This window comes from Mytilus edulis, chromosome 3, assembly GCF_963676685.1.
Source record: "Mytilus edulis chromosome 3, xbMytEdul2.2, whole genome shotgun sequence".
Classification (NCBI taxonomy): Eukaryota; Metazoa; Mollusca; class Bivalvia; order Mytilida; family Mytilidae; genus Mytilus; species Mytilus edulis.
In genome coordinates this window covers 42,541,550-42,568,403 of record NC_092346.1, presented here as the reverse complement: position 1 = coordinate 42,568,403, position 26,854 = coordinate 42,541,550, and the positions used below count along the sequence as shown (strand labels likewise).

At 31.9% G+C, this 26,854-nt stretch overlaps 1 protein-coding gene across 2 annotated transcripts; it reads right to left on the bottom strand.

Annotated features, from left to right (window-relative positions):
- Positions 1–340: 340 nt before the first annotated feature.
- Positions 341–26,854, bottom strand: LOC139516545 (probable methylmalonate-semialdehyde/malonate-semialdehyde dehydrogenase [acylating], mitochondrial). Of its 2 annotated transcripts, XM_071306714.1 has the most exons (15): positions 26,239–26,854; positions 20,502–20,546; positions 19,884–19,958; positions 18,764–18,925; positions 17,966–18,044; positions 16,835–16,989; positions 15,352–15,499; positions 8,587–8,651; positions 8,153–8,209; positions 7,834–7,893; positions 4,479–4,608; positions 3,492–3,673; positions 2,523–2,702; positions 1,412–1,510; positions 341–798 (listed from the first exon to the last, which is right to left on the bottom strand). In XM_071306714.1, exons 1-15 carry the CDS (start codon positions 26,278–26,280, stop codon positions 691–693), a joined length of 1,587 nt encoding a protein of 528 aa, XP_071162815.1. In that variant the 5' UTR covers positions 26,281–26,854; the 3' UTR covers positions 341–690. The 2 variants fall into 2 exon arrangements, with proteins under 2 accessions (XP_071162815.1, XP_071162816.1); XM_071306715.1 differs by lacking the exons at positions 18,764–18,925; positions 19,884–19,958; positions 20,502–20,546; positions 26,239–26,854 and adding an exon at positions 18,703–18,754.

Below are 26,854 nucleotides of genomic sequence, written 5' to 3'. Positions count from 1 at the left end.
TGAAGCCTGCCTCTGGGTGCAGGAATTTCTTGCTGTATTGTAGATCCAATGGTGGCCTTTGGCTGTTTCTGCTCTTTGGTAGGGTTGTTGTCTCTTTGACACATTCCTTATTTCCATTCTCAATTGAAGGCTATATATCCCCTTTCCAGTATACTGAGAAGTAATTTAATTTCACAGTTTTCCTTATTTCACATCAGAGAAGATCAGAGTTTGACATATTCATGGCGTTTTATATTTATGATAAAATATGGTTCATCATAGTGTATGACTTTTTTGAGTAATAAAACTATATAATTAATCAGTACTCCAGCATCTTAGAAAATGAAAAAGAGACATGATATCATTCTTTATAAGTGGTTTATTTACAAATGTGAATGTGTATAAATATTTCGTTCATCATTTTATAAAATAAATGATTTAAAAGTATCATATAAATTCCATAACAATTCTGTATAATCTGATAAATATACAAAATGCAAATGCTTATCACTTGTATAAATCTCAATAAAATACATATAAAAATGTATATATTAATAGCACTTCAAAAACAAGAAATTTTGTTCAAGTGAGCAAGTCTGAAAATACTACCATCAACTTAAATTTTCTAATTCATCAATGCCACATCTATGCATATCTGATTATAACAGTTTACCAAATTCCCAAATTAAATATTATGCAATGTTTGTTTGTTTATTTCATGATTGGCATGGCGTATGGACTAGCTTTGGACGATAAATCTGCATCATCTGATCTCCACATCTGTGTGACTGTTTTTAACTGTGTGTAAAAGTTTACTCCCTGTAAAAGATATGTTATGTGTTTTACTATAACTTTATTATACAAACAAAAGGCATTGTAAGTGAACAATGCTATAAGCAGTTACATGAAAATTATTTGGATAAAAATTAGCCAGTTTTTTTTTTCAATATAAAAATTTTGTTCTGATTTTACATTTCAATTATATGCATACAACATTTTCCTATTTTATGATTTTCTGCATTTCAAAGTATTCTTGTTCTAAGAAGAAATTTGTAAACTCTCTTGTTCTGTTTGATCTGATTAAAAAAAAATATTTAAATTTCTGTTTTGTTCACTCATCGTCGAAATATACACACAACATTCTAGATTTGGGCAAAATTGCTTTTTTCAGAGAAAGGAAATAACTATTGAAGCTTGCTAAAGATTTCTTTTTTTTTTCAAATTCAAAAACAAATGTAAATTTCAAATTTTAAAACATTTTGTGGTTTGATTCAAAAGTGAAGGTAAATGATCCTCCTACCCATAAATATTATGCAAAGATCATTACACAATACTGTATTTGTTACTATCAATATTCATGATGGTAACTGATTCCAAACCAATAAGAGTCATTAATAGTTATTGCTATAAATGAGATATGTATAATACTTACAGCTTTTCCATAGAAGTTTTGGTCACCCTTGAATGATCCTCTAGAACCAGTGAAGGAGAACATAGGTAAAGGCACTGGGATAGGTACATTCACTCCAACCTGTTTATAAAAAGATATTAAAATAAAGGACAGAGCATAAAATTACCAAGTTGAATTATATATAGGAAACCTTATGTCTTTCTTAGTCTTCTTTACTGTTGAGAAATAGATTATCAATTTTGGACAGCATACCAGTTTATTGTAATATGCTAGATAATTAGTATTGTTACAGTAAAATATACACAAAATATATAACAAAGCAATAGTGATGAATCATTTATGATAAATTATCTTAATTGCAAATATTTGTTTCTAAGTTCTTCAATATTTTCACTAAATAGGGCATCACAGCAGAGGTGTTCATTTTTTTGTTTATTTGTATCCCTGAAACAAATGATATAGGTTTTCAATGGCTTGAGCACACAATCTTCAATCTAAATCACATAACCTTTTTGAAATTATTTAAATTATTCAACTCGGGAACATATTACATCTCTTAGAGTACTGAAAATAAAACAAAACAAGTGTTAATATTTCTCTATCTTGAAACAACCCAAGAATGTTTTAATAGCAATGAAAAATACAAAACTTCTTCACTCTGAATGATGTTAAAAGGTCATCAATTGACCCAAAAAAATGTTATATAATATACTTAGTCTTTCTTTCACATCTCTGATCAGAAATTTACTCGACAATATAGAATAATTATACTTTAACTGGTTTTTTTTTACTTTACCTCACTGCTTTAACCATAGTATGATCAAAATGATATTGAAACAAGAATGTGTCCATAATAAACAGATGCCCCACTCACACTATCATTATCAATGTTGAATGGACCTTGAAATCGAGGTCAAAACTCTAATTAGGCATTAAAATCAGAAAGATCATACCATTGGGAACATGAGTACTAAGTTTCTTCAAGCTGACTTCAACTTTATCAAAAACTACCTTGACCAAAAACTTTAACATGAAGTGGGACAGACAACGAATGGATGCACTGACCTAAAACTATAATGCCCCTCTACTATTGTAGGTTGGGCATAACAATTTCATCCAATCAAATACATACCTGTCCAACATCAGTATCCATTGTAAACTTTCTGGCTGTGGCGCCATTGTTAGTAAAGATTGCTGTTCCATTTCCATAGGGATTAGCATTAATCATATTAATGGCATCATCTAAAGTTTCAACCTCCATACTGACCAACACTGGACCAAATATTTCCTCTGTGTAACATTTCATTTCAGGCTGTGAAAATACAATCATTACACATTTTTCAAAGAATTTCGAATATTAATAATTTTATGCTAATTATAACAATAGCGTTTATATTTGTTATTTTTTTTTATCATTAAGAGAACTTTTGTTTCATTTTGCAAAGAATGAGCAAAGTTGACAAATTGAAATGTCACAAGTTAGTCATAATTTCAGATATACAGAACACAGAAATGGTTTTCAACTTGTATTCCTTTGAGTAGCTAATAATTGAAAGATCTTCTAGTAAAAAGGATGCAATGCATTCTAAATATATTACAAACTCTGATAGATTTATCCATGAAAAAGAATATTTGAACATATATTTCGTGCAAGTGCTCAACAACATTGAAACCACCACCTTCCCCAAATATTGATTTATTACAAATTATCAATACGACTTTAACTTAGCATGGAAAAGAATCTTGAATGTTAAGCAATTATCACTCAAGAAGTTAAAAGAATAGAGAGCCTTCAAATTCTAAACGATTTATATTTTCGATGAAAAATGTACTGTATATAATTTATTATCATATTTTATTAGTCAGTACATGTATCTATGTTATGCATAATGCTAACCAACTTATTATTGCAGATTCATTTTTACATTTTTAACCTTTGTCTGGCAATTTCAAATCAATATTTTCTTATTTTCTGTGTATTCATTATATAGTAAAGACAATCCAAGTTTAATTTTGACTATTTTCCTCCACATCTTCCCCACTTGCTAATATGGAAAATTGAGTTAGTTTACAGAGTACCATTGTCTAGATGGTGTTTTACCTTGACATAGTGCAAAACGGTAGGTCCAACAAAGTTTCCTTGTTCATAACCTTTGACTGTAATATCTCTACCATCTAACAACAGTTGTGCTCCTTCATCAACACCACTCTGGACCAATTCACAAACTCTATTCTTAGATTCAGGTGAAATGAGTGGTCCTATATCAGCATCTGGTTCATTTCCTATATTTAGAAAAAAAACCTTGCCACACTGAATGCTATATAAATTTATAAAATCATAATGCAAATCTTTCTAAATTGATGGGGGCCTTGGTGGCCGAGTGGTCTAAGTATTTACCACTGTAATCACTAGCCAGTCAACACTGAAGTTGTGAGTTCGAACCCCACTCGTGCGGGTGCACTCAACTCAAATCTTAAAATTGACTAGGATTGTCAGTTTTCCTATCGAAGGTCGTGGTTTTCTCCAGGCACTCTGACTTCCTCCACCAATAAAAATTGGATGTCACGAAATAGCCTAAATGTGGTGCTTAAAAGTGGTGTTAAAACACCAAAAATCTATTCAAAATCAAAATTGATGTACCATGTAAGAAGAAGCTACATAAACTAGTCAAACTAAGAAAATAAAACCAAGGAGTTACCAAATAAAATCTTAAATCTGTCAATGGATGAATGCTCTGTCATAATTATACCTTAACCTATAACTTGTTAAAGTTATCGGTCAAGGCATGTTAAACACGCCTACTTTTTAAGGAAAGTCTTATTAAGCAATTACAGTCAAATTACATGAGATTTATTCTTCAAGGAACCTAAAATATTACACTTATTTCTACACAATTGTCAAAAGTAAGTAGTAGTTATCACCAGACATGAGAAAAATGGTAATACAAGCATCAGAAAAATAGTAATACAAACATGAGAAAAATTGTAATACAAGCATGAGAAAAATGGTAATACAAGCATGAGAAAAATAGTAATACAAACATGAGAAAAATGGTAATGCAAGCACGAGAAAAATGGTAATACAAACCTGCATTAACTTTGAGTTTTTTGGCCTTCTCTATAAGTTCTGGTATCCATTCCTTTGCCTCTCCAACAAAGATGGCTGTAGACAAAGCCATACATCTTTGTCCTGCTGCTCCAAAGGCTGCACCTATCAACTAAATAGCAATATGGTAAAAGTTAAAATTACAGTGCATATATGTTGTAGGTTGAAAAATGTTTCCCTGTGCTATAGATGCAGTGGCGAATCCAGAAATTTTATAAGAGGGGCCCACTAACTGCCTCAAAGAAGGCCAGCTCTTATAAAATTTATGGATCCGCCACTGCATCTATAGCACAGGAAAACATTTTTAAACCTTCCACATTTATACACTGTTATTGTCAAGCTTCAGTGATTCCCTATAATTAACCTTTTTTTTTTCCTCGAAAGGGAGGCCCCACCTAAATCAGTTTCTGAGATGTATGCTCTTATATTTTTATTATAATGGTGTATTCATTTTTAAAATAATTTTTGTTATTTGTGTGCTTCTTTTTTCCTTTCTTTTTGGCCAGTTTTTATACTGAAACTTATATTCAGTTCACTTAATTTGTTTACCACATTTATATGTACTTACCTGCCAAGGTATCTAACATATATTATGACAAGCCTCATGTTAATCTAGTTTATATTGAATCTGTATAATTTTAAGATTCAATTTTTCTTGTTTTTTTTTGTCAGTATTAGTTCAATATCTTTGCATATTTTGTTCGCAATTTGTTGAAATTTCTCTGCAACTGTGTCCTTTAATGAACATCTAGAAAGAAATTCTGCTCAAACTGTTGCTAGGAGCCATCTTAAACTTGCAGGGAGGAGAGTTGTTGCCCTATTTTGAAGGCCTCAGTGACTTTTGGAACATGAACAGGAATAAAAGCTTTGTTTATTTTAATGTGCACATATTGATTTTGTGTCAAGAATTAATTCACTATATATATATATGAATCCTATGTATTTGTTAATCCTCACAACAAATTTAGAAATTCTTTCACTTTTGAAAGAATGATTGGAATAAATCTTAATTGCAAATCCAACACATCTTATATTTGACACCAGGTGCTCCGCAGGGCGCAGCTTTATACGACCGCAGAGGTCGAACCCTGAACAGTTGGGGCAAGTATGGACAAAACATTCAAGCGTGATACAGCTCTGAATTTGGATTGTGATCAAATTTTTGACATTACATGGGTTTTTTTACACAAAACAAATGTCAAGATTTTACAAATCAATTAAAGATTTCTTCTTATTTAAATCTAAAATTAAATAGTTGACACAGCATAGGTTTCTGACACAGAATGAATGTGGTCTAATGAACTTAAAAGTTTTTTTTTGCCTTTGAGCAATTCACTATGCTGTTGAATATTAATCCTCTCAAAAAAATGTTTGAAGAAATTTTCTTTTTATTTATGAAATCTGAAATGAGAAAAATTTAACCCCCCCCCCCCCTTTTTTCACATCCCCGTTTCCCTTTTTCCAAAACTGATATCAATTCAAATTTCTAATGGAGTTTGCAACAATAACTACTCTTTTAAATACATCATAAAATATTAAAATGTAAAATAAAGTGCTTGTTATCACTGAATGGTAAAGATTGGTTGGTAGTAAAAGTGAATATACATTGTTTATTGTATAAAACAATAAAAAAAACTTCATCAGCAACATTTTATATTGGCAAATTTCCAATGAAGTTATTTACATAAAGTTATTGGCAAATAAAAATAGAAAATGACATCATAGTCATGTCTGGCAAATTTCCAACATACATTATCTAAAACATTTTAGATAAGATAAGGAAAAAAAGCTTCATCAGCAACATTTTATATTGGCAAATTTCCAATGAAGTTATTTACATAAAGTTATTGGCAAATAAAAATAGAAAATGACATCATAGTCATGTCTGGCAAATTTTCAACATATATTATCAACTACTATTCTATACAAAGAAAGATAACTCCAATTGAAAATTAATTGCTATTGCACAATATTGTGCAATTAGATATTTCTTGCTATTGTGCAATAGTGTGCAATTGAAAATTTCTTGCTATTGCACAATACTTGATATGGAATCCTGATTTGGACCAACTTTAAAACTGGGCCCATAATCAAAAATCAAAGTACATATTTAGATAAAGCATATCAAATAAGCCCAAGAATTTAATTTTTGTTAAAATCAAACTTAGTTTAATTTGGACCCTTTGGACCTTAATGTAGACCAATTTGAAAACTGGACCAAAAATTAAGAATCTACATACACAGTTAGATTTGGCATATCAAAGAACCCATTTATTCAATTTTTGAAGAAATCAAACAAAGTTTAATTTTGGACCCCCATTTGGACCAACTTGAAAACTAGACCAATAATTAAAAATCTAAGTACATTTTTAAATTCAGCATATCAAAGAACCCCAAGGATTCAATTTTTGTTAAAATCAAACTAAGTTTAATTTTGGACCCTTTGGACCTTAATGTAACCAATTTGAAAACGGGACCAAAAATTAAGAATCTACATACATAGTTAGATTCGGCATATCAAAGAACCCCAATTATTCAATTTTTGATGAAATCACACAAAGTTCAATTTTGGACCCTTTGGGCCCCTTATTCCTAAACTGTTAGGACCAAAACTCCCAAAATCAAACCCAACGTTCCTTTTATGGTCATAAACCTTGTGTTTAAATTTCATAGATTTCTATTTACTTATACTAAAGTTATGGTGCAAAAACCAAAAATAATGCTTAATAGGGCCCCTTTTTGGCCCCTAATTCATTAACTGTTGTGACCTCAACTCCAAAAATCAATCCCAACCTTCCTTTTGTGGTCATAAACCTTGTGCTAAAATTTCATTGATTTCTATTTACTTATACTAAAGTTATTGTGCGAAAACCAAGAATAATGCTTATTTGGGCCCTTTTTTGGCCCTTAATTCCTAAACTGTTGGAACCAAAACCCCCAAAATCAATCCCAACCTTCCTTTTGTGGTCATAAACCTTGTGTCAAAATTTCATAGATTTCTATTAACTTAAACTAAAGTTATAGTGCGAAAACCAAGAAAATGCTTATTTGGGCCCTTTTTGGCCCCTAATTCCTAAAATGTTGGGACCAAAACTCCCAAAATCAATACCAACCTTCCTTTTGTGGTCATAAACCTTGTGTTAAAATTTCATAGATTTCCATTCACTTTTACTAAAGTTAGAGTGCGAAAACTAAAAGTATTCGGACGCCGGACGACAACGACGACGACGCTGACGCCGATGCCGACGACGACGACGACGACGCCGACGCCAACGTGATAGCAATATACGACGAAAAATTTTTCAAATTTTGCGGTCGTATAACAATAAAAACTAACCTGATTTAGTGTGTTTTCTTTGTTTGCATCTGGCATAATAACTCCATGATTTTTGGCTCCCTGTAATAAAGTTTCATTTAAATTGTTTAGGCTGTAGCTATGTAAAACATTTAAATGACATCAGTCCATTCAAGTTTACATATTTGAATAGCTATCTGTCAGGTAGAGTGAAAGAAAGCTAGTAAAATGTAATGAAGATTGATTTAGATCAAATACATAATGTTATTTTAAGTTGAAAAATTTCAATGCATTCAGCCACATCTCTAAAGACAAAATGTATCAAATATTTGTTCAACTTATCATGCTTATGTTAACCTACCATATTTGACTGGACTCTCTTTCCATTCTTTGATCCTCTCTCATATATGTAACTTCCCTAAAATTAAAATGATTCTCTATTATTTTGTAATTTTCAGTTTAAAACTCACTAAAATTGATATGTTTTGTGAATAATCAATAAAGTCTCTGATTTTACTTGACAAAGGTAAGATTGCCCCTTAAAGGTCTTGTTCTATAATACAATTTAAACGGTGAAAATGTTGGATTATTAAAATAATTTAAAAGCCATTGACAATATGTTAGATCTAAGTTGAACATTGACCAAATTTATTTATTTTTTTTTTTTTTTTCTCTCTCAGAAAACTATCAAGTTTAATTTTCGATTATATAAATAGCATCCATCTAAGATGTTCAATTCAATAAGTAATTTCTCAGTTTTGTAAAAATAGGAGAATTCACATGCAGATAACTTACAGCTTGGTCAGATCCAACAAATGAAATAGCTTTTATTGCTGGATGATCACAGATGAAATTCACAGCTGTAAAATACAGAAAAAAATATTTGTTAAAAGTGAAGTTCTTACCATTGTATAAAATGGAAGGAACTTAAACCAAATGCTCCGCAGGGTGCAGCTATATACGACCGCAGAGGTTGAACCCTGAACAGTTGGGGCAAGTATGGACACAACATTTAAGCTGGATTCAGCTCTAAATTTGGATTGTGATTAAATAGTTGACACAGCATAGGTTTCTGACACAGAATGAATGTGGTCTAATGAACTTAAAATATTTTTTTTGCCTTTGAGCAACTCACTATGCTGTTGAATATTAATCCTCTCAAAAAAATGTTTGAAGAAATTTTCTTTTTATTTATGAAATCTGAAATTTTTTTTTCACATTCCCCTTTCCTTTTTCCAAAACTGATCTCAATTCAAATTCCTAATGGAGTTTGCAACAATAACTACTCATTTAAATACATCATAAAATATTAAAATGTAAAATAAAGTGCTTTGTTATCACTGAATGGTAAAGATTGTTTTAATTTATCAGTTGGTAGTAAAAGTGAATATACATTGTATATTGTATAAAACAATGATTTAAGTTGATTCAACTACTATTCTGGACAAAGAAAGATAACTCCAATTGAAAATTTCTTGCTATTGCACAATATTGTGCAATTAGATATTTCTTGCTATTGCGCAATAAAGTGCAATTGAAAATATTTGCTATTGCACAATACTGTGCAATTGAAGATTTCTTGCTATTGCTGAATACTGTGCAATTGAAAATTTCTTGCTATTGCACAATACTTAATATAATAATTTTGGATCCTGATTTGAATCAACTTGAAAACTGGGCCCATAATCAAAAATCTAAGTATATGTTTAGATTCAGCATATCAAAAAAGCCCAAGAATTCAATTTTTGTTAAAATCAAACTTAGTTTAATTTTGGACCCTTTGGACCTTAATGTAGACCAATTTGAAAACGGGACCAAAAATTAAGAATCTACATACACAGTTAGATTTGGCATATCAAAGAACCCCAATTATTCAATTTTTGATGAAATCAAATAAAGTTTAATTTTTGACCCCGATTTGGACCAACTTGAAAACTGGGCCAATAATAAAAAATCTAAGTACATTTTAAGATTCAGCATATCAAAAAAGCCCAAGAATTCAATTTTTGTTAAAATCAAACTTAGTTTTATTTTGGACCCTTTGGACTTTAATGTAGACCAATTTGAAAACGGGAGCAAAAATTAAGAATCTACATACACAGTTAGATTCAGCATATCAAAGAACCCAAATTATTCAATTTTTGATGAAATCAAACAAAGTTCAATTTTGGACCCTTTGGGCCCCTTATTCCTAAACTGTTGGGACCAAACCTCCCAAAATCAAACCCAATCTCCCTTTTGTGGTCATAAACCTTCTGTCAAAACCTAGTGTTTAAATTTCATAGATTTCTATTTACTTATACTAAAGTTATGGTGCAAAAACCAAGAATAATGCTTATTTGGGCCCCTTTTTGGCCCCTAATTCCTAAACTGTTGGGACCAAAACTCCCAAAATCAATCCCAACCTTCCTTTTGTGTTCATAAACCTTGTGTTTAAATTTCATTGATTTCTATTCACTTATACTAAAGTTATTGTATGAAAACCAAGAATAATGCTTATTTGGGCCCTTTTTTGGCCCCTAATTCCTAAACTGTTGGAACCAAAACTCCCAAAATTAATCCCAACCTTCCTTTTGTGGTCATAAACCTTCTGTCAAAATTTCATAGATTTCAATTTACTTAAACTGAAGTTATAGTGCGAAAACCAAGAAAATGCTTATTTGGGCCCTTTTTGGCCCCTAATTCCTAAAATGTTGGGATCAAAACTCCCAAAATCAATCCCAACCTTCCTTTTGTGGTCATAAACCTTGTGTTAAAATTTCATAGATTTCTATTCACTTTTACGAAAGTTAGAGAGCGAAAACTAAAAGTATTCGGACGACGACGACGCAAGACGACGACGATGCCAACATGATAGCAATATACGACGAAAAATTAAAATTTTTGCGGTCGTATAAAAATATATCATAACCTAGAAAGAAACAGATAAAGCTTGGTGAAGTATATAAAAACATACCTGCCAACTTTCACGATTTAGGCGTGTACTACAGGATTTTGACCCTTTGTCAGGATTGCATGATCGTGATCGTGAAAAAACCTCTAAAACACAATTTTGTGAAAATCTACATGAAAAATTTCATTGTTCTCGATTTTGAACTAATTTTGAACTGTGTCCAAGGGATGAAAATCATGTTCAGCCAATCAAATTCAGTGTTTCTCATGATCAAATTAATGAGCCAATAAAAAACGTTTTCTCTCAAGATTATTCTAACATGCTAGATTTTGAACTTGTGTTGTATTCATCTGTGTGTTAGTCAGAATTGTAAAATCGTGAACATGGCACACTTAATGAGGTTCTTACACAGATTAAGAATAAAAGAATGGCTGATTGACAAAATTAAATGATGCAGTACTACCATAAAGATAATAAATAGTAGTTTATTCACTAAATTATTGACATTACACTTGCTGTAACATATGTTATTTATGTATTCAATTACATTACCAAATCATTTAAAGAACAATGTACTATTCTTTCACAAGGACCAAACAAACAGGTTTGGAACAACCCCCCACATGAGGGATACCCCTTAAATGAGGGTCTGTCCCTAAGACCAGGGGTAATTTTACTATTGTAACAAGAGGCTCTCAAGAGCCTGAATCGCTCACCTTAATTCTTTTGGTTAAATCTCTCATCAATGATTATTTTGGCTTTTCAATTTATTTAAATGTTTTTTGGATCGTCCTATTTTCTTCAAAAGCCCAAAAAAATGATCATTTTCTCCTATGTTCTATTTTAGCCATAGGAGCTATGTTTCTTGACATACAAGGAAATAAAATATAAAATTTATACTAGATACTCTGAAACTCATTTAGCCTAAGTTTGGCTGAAATTGATACAGCAGTTTCAAAGGAGAAGATTTTTTAAAGTAAGTCAACATGATAAACAAATTGTGAAAAAAGTCTTTAAAGGGCAATAACTCCTTAAGGGGTCAATTGACAATTTTGGTCAAATTGACTTAATTGAAGATCCTACTTTGCTGAACATTATTGCTGTTTACAGTTTATTTCTATCTATAATTATATTCAAGATAATAAACAAAAACAGCAAAATTTCCTTAAAATTATCAATTCAGGGGCAGCAACCCAACAACAGGTTGTCTGATTCATCTGAAAATTTCAGGGCAGATAGATCTTGACCTGATAAACAATATTACCCATGTCAGATTTGCTCTAAATGCTTTGGTTTTTGAGTTATAAGCCAAAAACTGCATTTGACCCCTATGTTCTATTTTTAGCAATGGCGACCATGTTTGTTGATAGATCATAACTTCGGATACAATTTACAAACTATATACCCTAAGGAACATTCATTTAAATTTTGGAAGTATTTGGCCCAGTAGTTTCAGAGGAGAAGATTTTTGTAAAAGATTACTAAGATTTACGAACTAGAGGGTCCAAGGACCCTGTGTCGCTCACCTGATATTTTTATTTACAATTGTTGCATGATAAATGCAACTGTTGTACTGTCATTTAGTTTCAGAGATATAATACTAAAAAGTGCATTTGAAACCTATGTTTTATTTCAGCCATGTGGGCAGGCAGGGTCATCATACACAGTGGTCCCTGGATATCCTAGTGGTGATTTAAACCAAGTTTGTTTAAATTCAACAGTTGTTTCAGTGGAGAATTTTTGTAAAATTTATCTAACAAGAAATGCAAAGTAACTATTCATGATTTCTGCAAAATTCAGTTGATTGTGCAAGGGTTGTATAGCCAGCTGAGGTCGTTAAAAACTCTCTTTCTTTTGTTGTTGCAGATAGATCTTGACCTGATAAGCAATTTTACCACATGTCAGATTTGCTCTAAATGCTTTGGTTTTTGAGTGATAAGCCAAAAACTGCATTTTACCCCTATGTTCTATTTTTAGCCATGGCGGCCATCTTGATTGGTTGGCCGGGTCACCGTACACAATTTTTAAAGTAGATACCCCAATGATGATTGTGGCCAAGTTTGGTTTAATTTGGTCCAGTAGTTTCAGAGGAGAAGATTTTTGTAAAAGATAACTAAGATTTACGAAAAATGGTTAAAAATTGACTATAAAGGGCAATAACTCCTAAAGGGGTCAACAGACCATTTTGGTCATGTTGACTTATTTGTAGATCTTATTTAGCTGAACATTTTTGCTGTTTACAGTTTATCTCTATCTATAATAATATTCAAGATAATAACCAAAAACAGCAAAATTTCCTTAAAATTACCAATTCAGGGGCAGCAACCTATCAACGAATTGTCCGATTCATCTCAAAATTTCAGGGCAGATAGATCTTGACCTGATAAACAATTTTACTACATGTCAGATTTGCTCTAAATGCTTCCGTTTTTGAGTGATAAGCCAAAAACTGCATTTTACCCCTATGTTCTATTTTTAGCCCTGGCGGCCATCTTGGTTGGGCGGGCGGGTCACCGGACACAATTTTTAAACTAGATACCCCAATGATGATTGTGGCCTAGTTTGGTTTAATTTGATCCAGTAGTTTCAGAGGAGAAGATTTTTGTAAAAGATAATTAAGATTTACGAAAAATGGTTAAAAATTGACTATAAAGGGCAATAACTTCTAAAGGGGTCAACAGACCATTTTGGTCATGTTGACTTATTTGTAGATCTTACTTTGTTGAACATTTTTGCTGTTCACAGTTTATCTCTATCTATAATAATATTCAGGATAATAACCAAAAACAGCAAAATTTTCTCAAAATTACCAATTCAGGGGCAGCAACCTATCAACGGGTTGTCCGATTCATCTGAAAATTTCAGGGCAGATACATCTTTACCTGATAAACAATTTTACCCCATGTCAGATTTGCTCTAAATGCTTTGGTTTTTGAGTTATAAGCCAAAAACTGCATTTTACCCCTATGTTCTATTTTTAGCCAAGGCGGCCATCTTGGTTGGTTGGGCGGGTCACCGGACACAATTTTTTTAACTAGATACCCCAATGATGATTGTGGCCAAGTTTGGTTTAATTTGGTCCAGTAGTTTCAGAGGAGAAGATTTTTGTAAAAGTTAACGACGGACGACGACGACGCCGGACGACGGACGCCGGACGCCAAGTGATGAGAAAAGCTCACTTGGCCCTTCGGGCCAGGTGAGCTAAAAATGGTTAAAAATTGACTATAAAGGGCAATAACTCCTAAAGGGGTCAACTGACCATTTCCGTCATGTTGACTTATTTGTAAATCTTACTTTGCTGAACATTATTGCTGTTTACAGTTTATCTCTATCTATAATAATATTCAAGATAATAACCAAAAACAGCAAAATTTCTTTAAAATTACCAATTCAGGGGCAGTAACCCAACAACAGGTTGTCTGATTCATCTGAAAATTTCAGGGCAGATAGATCTTGACCTGATAAACAATATTATCCCTTGTCAGATTTGCTCTAAATGCTTTGGTTTTTGAGTTATAAGCCAAAAACTGCATTTGACCCCTATGTTCTATTTTTAGCAATGGCGACCATGTTTGTTGATAGATCAAAACTTCGGATACAATTTATAAATTAGATACCCTAAGGAACATTCAGTTAAAGTTTGAAAGTATTTGGCCCAGTAGTTTCAGAGGAGAAGATTCTTGAAATAGTTTACGACGACAGACAACGGACGCCAAGTGATGGCATAAGCTCACTTGTCCCTTCGGGACAGGTGAGCTAAAAAATAAATTAGAAAAATTTAGATTTTTTAACTTAAAAATGGGAAAATTCATTATATTTGGAAAAACTTTTCTAAATGAGGGGTCCAATTATTTTGAATAATAAAGAAGATATAAGTCTAAGAGCATTTCAAAACTATTGTACATGTGTTGACCATATAATACCAGATAGACCATAAGATGTATACATTTGTACATGTAGTTCTTTGGGAAAATTTCTTCAGATAGTATGAATATGTGCTCATTTGTTAAAAAGTGGGTTTTAATGGCCTTACATTTAGGGGTTACACCTAGGTGTTGTTCCCAACTTGATAAAGGTCCTTCTTTGTGCATAATTTTAAATTGGAAAAGCCAACAATCATTTAATATCCTTACACATGAAAATAAATCCTGGTCTTATAGCTACACGCTCATCTTTTCTACTGATATAATAACTAGAATCATGCAAATAAACTTAAGAAAAAGGCTTGTAAGCTCATCATACAAATATGACACTTTTTCTACACCACAAAACAGAACGCGGAAAATACATCGCAAAGAATTTAACCTTTGAAATTGTTGTCGCGCACTAAAACCCCCATGGGCACTTTCAAAAGTTGGCAGGTATGTAAAAAGCATGTACTTTTAGTTGTTTAGAAGAATGTGACAGAAATGTTCCTGGAACCAACTAATGCATGGACAGACTAACAAATATATGTAAACCAAACTTTACCTTCCTTTGGGACAGGAGAATAATAATGGGCTATGTCTTGTGAAATATGATACAACAGCATCATGTTTGCAAAAAACATGATTTTACTAAGTTGGTATTTTTGTTATTTTAATTTTTTCTACAACAAATATCAGTCATTGCCAACCATAGCCTTATCACATGTATCTTTACATTAACACAATGAGTTCTGTTCTTACAATCGTGTCTTCCATGAATGACATTGAGGGTTCCATCAGGAAGACCAGCCTCCTTTGCCATTTCCACTAACATCATACAGGCTCCAGGATCTCTCTCTGATGGTTTCATTATCATGGTGTTACCACAGACAAGTGCCGTAGGAAACATCTGAAAAAAATATTTAAAAAATGAAGTTATGTTATGTTATTTTTCATCCTCTTCTAACTGTTAAAAAACAATGCTGTTAAATGAGTTTGGAGTCAACATTAAATACTTTGGCTACTATAAACAAATTATCAAAATGTTTATCATTTTGTAAAATACAATATTACCGGGTATACAATTAAGATTATTATACCTTACATATATTTTAAACAATTCTATTGGGTAAAAGGTTATCACGTGACATGGAATAATTCAGTTGTTTTTCATTCAATTGCAGGGATGGACGAATAACCCTAAAAATTTCCACCAGCGGTGAATAACCCTATTATTCACTGGGGAATAACCTTTTGAGATTGTTGATTTGAACTTGAGTTATCTCCCATGAAAATGATGTCACAGAAGTAAATAAACAAAATGGCAGCGTTCACGTACACTGGAAGCCCACCGAGAGTCGAGGAAATAAGGCATTGGACATGAATAGAGTGCCAGCAGCTGATGATTAAAGTTTAAAAAATATAGAAAGTGTTTGAAAGGCCTTTCCACTGTTTTAATATAGTAATAAGTTCGGTATAATAAAACAATTATGGCCCCTTAGAATCTATGAATATCCAAAATTGTCAACCCTTGAAAGTTATTTCACTTCGGACTTTGCCCTCATTGAAATAACCTTCTAGTGTTGACAATTTTGGATATTCACCTTTTCAACGGGCCATAATTGTATAATAAGTGAAAATGTTATCATCAAAACCCATAAAACAAGAATGTGTCCCAAGTACACAGATGCTCCATCCTCACTATAATTTTCTATGTTCAGTGGACTGTTAAATTTGGTAAAATCTCTAATTTGGCATTACAATTAGAAAGATCATTTTGAAGGGAACATGTATTCTAAGTTTCAAGTTGATCAGACGGACGCACAGACCAGAAAACATAATGCCCATAAATTGGGCATAAAAATTAGTGTAAAAAATGAGACACCGGCTTTGACTGTTAAAAAAGAATATGTCTGTTCATTGCTTTACTTCATAGCAACTTCAGATCTCTTTTTGGTAAATTTTAATGGAAGACTCCTACAGTAGTGTAAAATAAACTTAGTTTCCCCAATAACTTGCAAGAATGAGCCTTGAATTTTTTATTGTGACAGTATTTAGATATCAGCTTTTTAAAATCTGACCAGATATCCATCCCTATAAATCTAATTTTAATAATTTAAAACTCTTTTTTTTTTTAATTTAGTGACTCACACTGTTTAAAATTGAATAGCAGCTCACATCAAAAGCTCAAAGGTATACAAATCACGATGAATGATATTTTGATTTGCAGTGATAAATATCTTACCCACAAAGGAATCATAGCAGGAAAGTTGAATGGAGTAATGCCAGCAGTGACACCTAGTGGTACTCTAAAACTCATTGTATCCATGTCTTTTGCAATACCAGGCATTGTTTCTCCCAGCTGTAATGAGGTAATACTGCAGCAATGTTCAACAACCTCTGAAATTAAATAAATTTCATGTGAAATTCTAAACAATTTAAACATTTGCCTGTTATTGTTTATAATTAGTAGATATAAAACTGCAGTAAAATAACAAGTGAATCTGTGATCTACTGCTCACCAATGATACATACCTTGCCCACTAAAAGTATAAGGTAAACAGGAAGTTGTTGAGTGATGAATCTGAAAACTCTGACTTATATCTGACTTATATAAACTCTGAAACCAAACTTTCAGAAATTCTTGTTTTGTAGTTCCTGAGAAAAATGTGGCAAAAATTTTAAACTTGGCTATGATGTGGAAAATGATACAAGTGTTCGGTAAACAGGAAGTTGTTGAGTAATGAATCAACTCATCACACAGTTTAGCTGACTTTTATAATCTCTGAAACCAAATTTCAGAAATTCTTGTTAAAAAAATTGTCCAATGTCTAAATAGGGCCATCTTTTTATAAATGTTGGGGCAATCAACAAACAACCATTGCCTAAAGTATGGGTAAAGTGCAGTGAAAGTCAAGATATTTAATTATGGTAAGCTCCTTAGTCCTTACTAAGATTTTTAAGATAGTATTTTGGCTAGTTACTTAATATATATAAAAGAAGATGCCAAAACAAAACTAGAAAAGTTTCAGTAATCTTTCTTAACCTTGTTGATTTGATTTGAATTTTGTGTTTTTAACACCTCTTTTAATCATCGCTTCTTGAGCTATTTCGTAGTGGTCAGTTTTTATTGATGGAGGAAGTTTGAGTGCCAGGAGAAAACCACGACTGATAGGAAAACTGATAATCCTAGTCAATTAAGATTAGGGTCGAGTGCACCTGCATGAGCAGGGTTTGAACTCACAACCTCAGTGTTGAATGGCCAGTGATGACAGTAGTAACTACTTAGACCACTCGGCCACCTAGGTTCTCTTAAAACTGTTGATACTTTAGAAGAGATAGATAGTGCTTTAAAGTATGCCCATGTCTTACTTACGTAAACCTCTGGTAACATCACCTTCAGCATCAACAATTGTCTTTCCTTGTTCTAGTGTTATATTCTTGGCAATATCTTTCTGAAAATACACAAATGTAGAATTTCAAATTAAAAATTCTTTTCTTTGAACAATAAGTGACATTAAATCAATCACTCACTCAATTATAATAACAAATTGATATCTCAACCAGATTGAAATAAATAACAGCTTTGTAATATCATTTTAATCGTTAGGTTCATATTTTCATTGATCAGGTTGTTATAGTGGAACCAAGATGTCAGTCAAATACAATTTCCTATAGCCTTTTATGCAGATTTATTCAAAACCATGAAATCAAATATCCACAAAAATACTATTTTTCTCCATCTAAGAAAATTGATCCCCACAAAAATAAATGAATCCACAGTATCTGGTCTTGTGAATAGTGTGATAAACCTGTTGAACAGGCCAATATTTTTTCTTGATAATTTAACATATTATTTATTCTCTACTTTGCATCAAAATTAATTTCTATTTCAACATTTAATGTAGTTTCAAACGATTATAAAAACAATCAAATCAGTAATGTAAGTATGATTTCTATGTTCTGCTGCTTAATAAGAATTTACTTACCAGATTTGCTATGATAATATTCTGTATTAAATTAAACATAATTGTTGCCAGGTGATCACTTACTAGATTTGTTTTGATAATGTTCTGTAAATTAAACATAACGTGTTGCCGGGTGAGCACTTACCAGATTTGTTTTGATAAGATTCTGTAAGTTAAACATAACTTGGTGCAGGGTGAGCACTTACCAGATTTGTTTTAATAAGATTCTGCAAGTTAAACATAACTTGCTGCCGGGTGAGCACTGTCGTTTTTGACCATGTTTCATAGGCTTTCTTGCATGATTCTGCAGCTGTTTCCATTTCATCTCTTGTAGCTTCTGGTACCCTTGTCACAACTTCATTGGTGGCCTATAGGAAAACAATTGACAGGTTAATATATATGTAAAAGACTGATTAAAAGTAAATCAGAATTATTTCAAAATTTTTGGCCAGGATAATGGAACTGACATAATAATATTTAAAAAGTTGACATAATTATTCTACAGTAAAACTGCAAAGTTTTCTACACATTTTATCAAGATGTTGATAATTTCCATCAAAAGGACCTCTTAAGTATCAGATTTATACCATCCAGACTGGAAACCCATAAATACTGTATTTAATACATTGCAGAATATCAAATAAAAGCACAAAATTTTATCTTATTTTAGATTCAACAAATACATTATTATGCATACTTGGATAGTTTTTCAACAACATTTATATATCCATCAAATTTTGCAATTGTCTATACATTGTACATGTATCTTGGAGTTCAAAAATGACACTAACACGTAGAGGTCTAAAAACTTGTATACATGTATTTGTATCTGTATAAGCATTATTTTCTAAAGAAATTACACCACTAATAATCAATAGCCCCCTTGCTTTCTATGTTAGATTCTGCAACTTCAAGCTGTCAAAGCTATTTTGTATATAGTTTAAATAAAGTAAAAGTCATTTCTTGTCAAAACTATACCTTATCCTGACTTGTTCTGAAAAAAATCAACATACCTTTAACTGTTTAATTGATTATGATACCAAAATTACCCAAACATTTCACTTATTAACAAAGTTACAGTCAGTTATGGACATGCATCACTTTTTTAAAACATGAAGATTACTACTTGTACTTTCTTGTACGTTTTTTTCTGACAGAGAGCCAAATAAGCGGTTCTATGCCTGAATGATTAATTCAAAATGCTTTAAAGTCACAAAAAAAGTAGTCAATCTGAATTTATGATTCCATGTAAAAACCAATTGCACCTTACTCATATGGTTGACTTCTGAACCTCCATTGATTTACATAATAATATGTAATACTTACAGGATTATGTACATCAATCCATTTATCTGTTTTTGATTCCACAAACTTTCCATCAATAAACAACTTTGTAGTGGCCTGTAGTAAAATAAAATTTTATTAGCGTTAAGTCAATCTGGAAAATAAAACACGATTGATTGACAGTTATCAGAAATAAACAGAGGACATGCAGTGTATAATCTAAGTGTTTTTGTAATTGTATTTGTATTTTCTTTGCTATATGAAAGAGAGGCAGAGTATCAATAAAAACTCCCATCATTTTGGCAATTGTTTTTTTATTTATCATTTATATTAGCATAGTGGTTTTGTATGAATTGATATGAATCAGAACTCTTTATAAAAAATACCAAACTAGTGAACTTTTTGACCTTTATACTTGAATTAACTGCTCTAAATATACAACCTTATTTTTTTTAAGTTGATTGTGCATATTTTACTAAGAAATGAGAAGTTTTTGCGACTATGTTTCAGATGTATAGATTTAGTGGCAAACCTGTCTACATTCTACATAGTAATTGAGGCTGATGCCTTAGGAAAGAAGTGTAACAATAGTTTCAATCTTTACAATAGATATAAGTTCAAACATGATCAGTTCTTGTGCAATATATAATTCATACTTACTGGGGATACAGAACCATACAACCGAGAAGGACTGCTCAATCCAACCTGTGGATAAAACATCATAGTTATTTAATAATATATATAGAACCAGATGCTCCGCAGGGCGTAGCTTTATACGACCGCAGAGGTTGAACCCTGAACGGTTGGGGCAAGTATGGACACAACATTCAAGCTGGATTCAGCTCTAAATTTGGATTGTGATTAAATAGTTGACACAGCATAGGTTTCTGACACAGAATGAATGTGTTCTAATGAACTTAAAATTTTTGTTTTCTCTTAGAGCAATTCACTATGCTGTTGAATATTAATCCTCTCAAAACAAGAATGTGTCCTCAGTACACGAATTCCCCACTCACACTATCATTTTCCATGTTCAGTGGACCGTGAAATTGGGGTAAAAACTCTAATTTGGCATTAAAATTAGAAAGATCATATCATAGGGGACATGTGTACTAAGTTTGAAGTCGATTGGAATTAAACTTCATCAAAAACTACCTTGACCAAAAACTTTAACCTGAAGCGGGACAGACGGACGGACGAACGGACGGACGACCAGACAGACGGACTGACGGACGGACGCACAGACCAGAAAACATAATGCCCCTCTACTATCGTAGGTGGGGCATAAAAATGTTTGAAGAAATTTTCTTTTTTATTTATGAAATTTCAAATGAGAAAAATTGAACCCAATTTTTTTAATCACATCCCCCTTTCCCTTATTCCAAAACTAATCTCAATTAAAATTTCTAATGGAGTTTGCAACAATAACTACTCATTTAAATACATCATAAAATATTAAGATGTAAAAAAAACTGCTTGTTATCACTGAATGTTATTTATTATAATTTATCAGTTGGTAGTAAAAAGTGAATATACATTGTATATTGTATATAACAAAGATTTAAGTTGATTCTTGACAAAGAAAGATAACTCCAATTAAAAAAAAATCTTGCTATTGCACAATATTTTGCAATTAGATATTTCTTGCTTACTATTCTGGACAAAGAAAGATAACTCTAATTAAAAAAAAAATTGCTATTTCACAATATTGTGCAATTAGATATTTCTTGCCATTGCGCAATACTGTGCAATTGAAAAGACTTGCTATTGCACAATACTTAATATAATAATTTAAGATCCTGATTTTGACCAACTTGAAAACTGGGCCCATAATAAAAAATCTAAGTACATTTTTGGATTCAGCATATCAAAGAACCCCAAGATTTCAATTTTTGTTGAAATCAGACTAAGTTTAATTTTGGACCCTTTGGACTTTAGTGTAGACCAATTTGAAAACAGGACCAAAAATGAAGAATCTACATACACAGTTAGATTTGGTATATCAAAGAACCCCATTTATTCAATTTTTGATGAAATCAAACAAAGTTTAATTTTGGACCCTGATTTGGACCAACTTGAAAACTGGACCAATAATCAAGAATCTAAGTACATTTTTAGATTCAGCATATCAAAGAACCTAACTGATTCATTTTTTGTCAAAATCAAACTAAGTTTAATTTTGGACCCTTTGGACCTTAATGTAGACCAATTTGAAAACGGGACCAAAAGTTAAGAATCTACATACACAGTCATGACAGTTAGATTCGGCATATCAAAGAACCCCAATTATTCAATTTTGATGAAATCAAACAAAGTTTAATTTTGGACCCTTTGGGTCCCTTATTCTGTTGGGACCAAAACTCCCAAAATCAATACCAACCTTCCTTTTATGGTCATAAACCTTGTGTTTAAATTTCATAGATTTCTATTTACTTATACTAACGTTGTGGTGCGAAAACCAAGAAAAATGCTTATTTGGGTCCCTTTTTGGCCCCTAATTCCTAAACTGTTGGGATCTAAACTCCCAAAATCAATACCAACCTTCCTTTTGTAGTCATTAACATTGTGTTTAAATTTCATTGATTTCTATTTACTTAAACTAAAGTCATTGTGTGAAAACCAAGAATAATGCTTATTTGGGCCCTTTTTTGGCCCCTAATTCCTAAACTGTTGAAACCTAAACTCCCAAAATCAATCCCAACCGTTCTTTTGTGGTCATAAACCTTGTGTCAAAATTTCATAGATTTCTATTAACTTAAACTAAAGTTATAGTGCGAAAACCAAGAAAATGCTTATTTGTGCCCTTTTTGGCCCCTAATTCCTAAAATATTGGGACCAAAACTCCCAAAATCAATACCAACCTTCCTTTTGTGGTCATAAACCTTGTGTTAAAATTTCATAGATTTCCATTCACTTTTACTAAAGTTAGAGTGCGAAAACTAAAAGTATTCGGACGCCGGACGACGACGACGCCGACGCCAACGTGATAGCAATATACGACGAAAAGTTTTTCAAATTTTGCGGTCGTATAAAAACAAACTGATATACATTTTGTACATTGTACCCTTTGCAGCATGGCAAGAAGAAATTGTGCACTTTGTCCTCTAACATGCTGACAAACAGAAATAATTCCTTCTCAAACTATGTCAATGATATACAATCAATCAGTAATAAAATGATTTATTACATGAAACTGTAAACTGTTAAGGATAGTAAGATTTTCACAGTTAAGAAATCCAGCTTAAACATGTTAAAAGAAAGGCTGTGATATCAAAAGATCATTCCATACATTCTGTAAACTCAGAAATTATTGCGATGTTTTTATTATTGCAAAAAAGGTAATAGGGTTATAATTGCAATACTGTGAAAGTACTTTAATTCGTGGGTATCAATTTTCGTGGTTTGAGCAATATTTACATGTTCGTGGGTTTTTGAATTCATGGATTTTACTTCTAAAACAAAAATTGAAAAATTGTAGAAACAAAGATTAAAATTAGTATGGATTGATGGAAATTGCAAAGTAAACATTGACTGTGTAAATCGTAGTGATAACACTAATTAATTAACCCATGGTAAAGTGATCAACAGATTAAAGACCATCAAATGTGTTATAATTAGGCCATACACATGTCACCTTAAGAAAACAGTAACATAAACAAATGCTATAAACATATCTTGGATTGTCAAATAGGTAATTCTTATCAAAATCAAGCCCAGTATGAAATTATTATTACCCATATGTACGACAACTATGAGGATATAAAATGAACTCTTTATCACTCGCTTTATCATACTAACTTCTTCTTCTTTTGTAAATCCCTCCTGTTTAGGAGCACTCGGATGAGACCGATAAATGTTAACATATCATACAATGTATGCTAGCATATCTACATGTATACCGGAAATCTGACTTTTATCAATAAAAAAATATGTTTTATGAGAATTAAAAGATCAAAAGTTGTACACTTTGGGTTATTCAAAATTAAATGGGTATACTCTTGCATTCTTATTTTATGTGACTGCTATTAAAGTATTTTCAGGTTTGGTGTTATTCAATATATTCTCTAGATCATATCAGTAGTCAAACCTACGGATAGGGATCTTTCTATGTCTTGATTTGGACAATGGTTGTTTTATTTCGTTGGACACTTAAATTCGTGGATAAAGTCATCCACGAAAACCACGAAAATTGGTACCCCACGAATAAAAGTACTTTCACAGTAATTTCAATGGGCATTTCAGAACCTTTTTATATGAAATAAACAGGATTTTTCTCAATATTATCACAAATATTAAAATCACATTTTAGTCTAAAATGACAATACCACATAACTATTAAATGCCTGCAATAATTTCTTAATTTACAGTAGTATGAAACCATTCCATATTTGAAATTACACCTAAATATTGTATACTAGCTTCTTTAAAACAACAAAATAAGATGGTAAAAAACATATATTTAAAAATGTCTACCCATGCAAATGCATATATTTTCGCTTTCAAAATAACAACTTCCAAAAGACAGCCAGAGCTCCAGATAAGAATTCATTAATTGGGGTTTTTACCCAACATTTTCTTATATAATTGGGTGATAAAGTTTTTTAATTGCATTATCAATTCCAATTAACCCCTCAGGTTAATATCAAATTGGGTTTTTCACCACCAAGCTCCTTAATGTATTGGGTTTTTCCATCGACACAAAATTGAATATTTAGGCAATATCAACCCCAATTTTTTCCATCTTAAATTAATATGTTTCTGTCTTTGTTTAGCTCTTTTATTTGGTTTAAGGTTATGGTTAGGGTTATTTGCTAGCTGTTTTATTTGGTTTATTCACTGAGGAGCAATTGTAGGTTTAATTTGTGTCCCGTTTGAAACCTTTTGCCAGTTTTGTATTTTCTCACAAAAAAGGATATGTGTATTCACAGGCACTCGTCTTATACCTTTATATAATAAATTCTGAGACCAGTGCCTGATCAGTGGCTGTGTGCATGGTGTGTGTATTCATTAATTAACCGTAAAATGAATAAAAAATAGTTACTGTATATAAACTCTAATTATACTTGAATGATTTTCTTTTATTCAATTTACATAAATCTGGGTTTAGTTGTCTTTTATTAGAACTTTTGATTTCTGATGCTTTATCATTTCTTAATTGATTGGGCCTTTCACTTTTTCCAACTGAATTCGTTTTTGATGAAACCCCGTGTTTATTAGCAATGTTTTCGTTATGGTACGCACACACGCCCGTGCGTTCGACAGACGCTTCTTAAGACACTGGCTGAGTCTTGTCATCATTACAACTTTCCCTCAGTTTTCCAAAATAAGCCGAAAACATGCTTCTATTCAATATTTTAACTGGACATTCACTTTCGTTTTAATTCGATGTATGTTATGAAAAATCCCAAGCAATGCAAAAAAAATATGACTCCATGACACACGCTAATAGGATAAACACCGAGAAGATCGAAATATTTACAAAAACACGTGTACCTTTTGAGCAACGGAAAACTCAAACAGGGACCCATTTCAGCTACTTGATGCAGGGATCTATTTTTAGAACGACAGGAAATTTCCAATTATAAATATTATAAAAATAGTTTACGCGACGACTGTAAACAGATCAGGGTAAATAACACAAACGGTAGCCAATAAAAGGGTTGAGAACTCATGGTTTTGGCATATAATTGGGTTTTCCGTTGAATTAATTGGGTTGTTGAACCCTTCAATGGACAATTGCATTGGGTTTTCTATTATTTGTATTGCGTGATCACGCAAATACGCAGCTTATCTGGAGCTCTGGACAGCCATGACAGCTGCAAAGTGTTAATCATCTTCTTTTTCCATATAAGAGTTTGGTTCCTTTATGAAACAATTAAATTCTGCCCGACTATGCATGGTGTCAATACATGTACATCTAGTCCCCTATAGTGGGCTATATACAGACTATTTACTTTACAATAAAATCAGCTTGTTACGATTAAAATTATGTACAGTCGTTGAGTCTGGTATTAATGTGTTGTCTGTAGCCCTGAGCGGAAATCTTCATCTGATCCTGCTTTAGCAACACTGGCAGGTAAAGTGTTCCATTTCTATTATATAATATTATCACCAAAAAATATCCCAAGGACAAGGGTATAGTTTTGTTTCCAGAATTTATCTTGGATATATTTTCTTAAGTAGACATTTTACTACAAATGTTCAACAGGTTCTTATTCTTATCATTAATTATGTCATGCCAAATTAATTGCACCACATAGCCTCATACATGTAGGTCAAAATGACAATCTATATAAGCTTTTTACATAAGAAAAACATTGTTTCAACAATTGTAAGTTGTTGCAACGAATTTATTTGTGAAGTTTATTTTACGTGGATAACAGGTTAAGTTTCTTACATGCTTGCCAAGTCGTATCGCACGTAAAACTGACGATGACATCCTTCTACGTAGATCAGCTGCAGAAAAATATGTAAGTCAGCTCAGCTGCACTGGTAAAAATAAATCTATTTGATTGGCTGTCAAGGACACTGCCTCTAAAAAGTCCGAATTCGGAACAGCAACGAAAATTTCCGTTAATATAACAGGTGCTCGCTCAGTTTTCATATACCATGGATATCGTTCGAGATTAACAAATAAGTGTTCAAATATCTAAAAAAAAAATCAGACACCCTTTTCCTGCATTATTGCATATTTAAATGATAACAGTGGCTTTTTGATTTAATTAGAGTTTTGCATAAAATAGTAGTTTAGAAATTAAAAGAATAGAAAAAACATAGAAACATACACTTCAATAAGAAGTCTCTATACAGATATGTCTTCTTCAAACATTTATACAAAACGTGCATATCAAAATTGATATTCTTTCCTTTAATAAGAAGTCTCTAAAACATGTCTTTTTAAAATATCATGAAGTTTAAAAATGCATAATAATATTAAAATTGATACTAGTACCTTTTTCTTTAATAGGAGAAAAAAAGCATAAATATTACAGCAAATTTCAGTCAGTATCTAG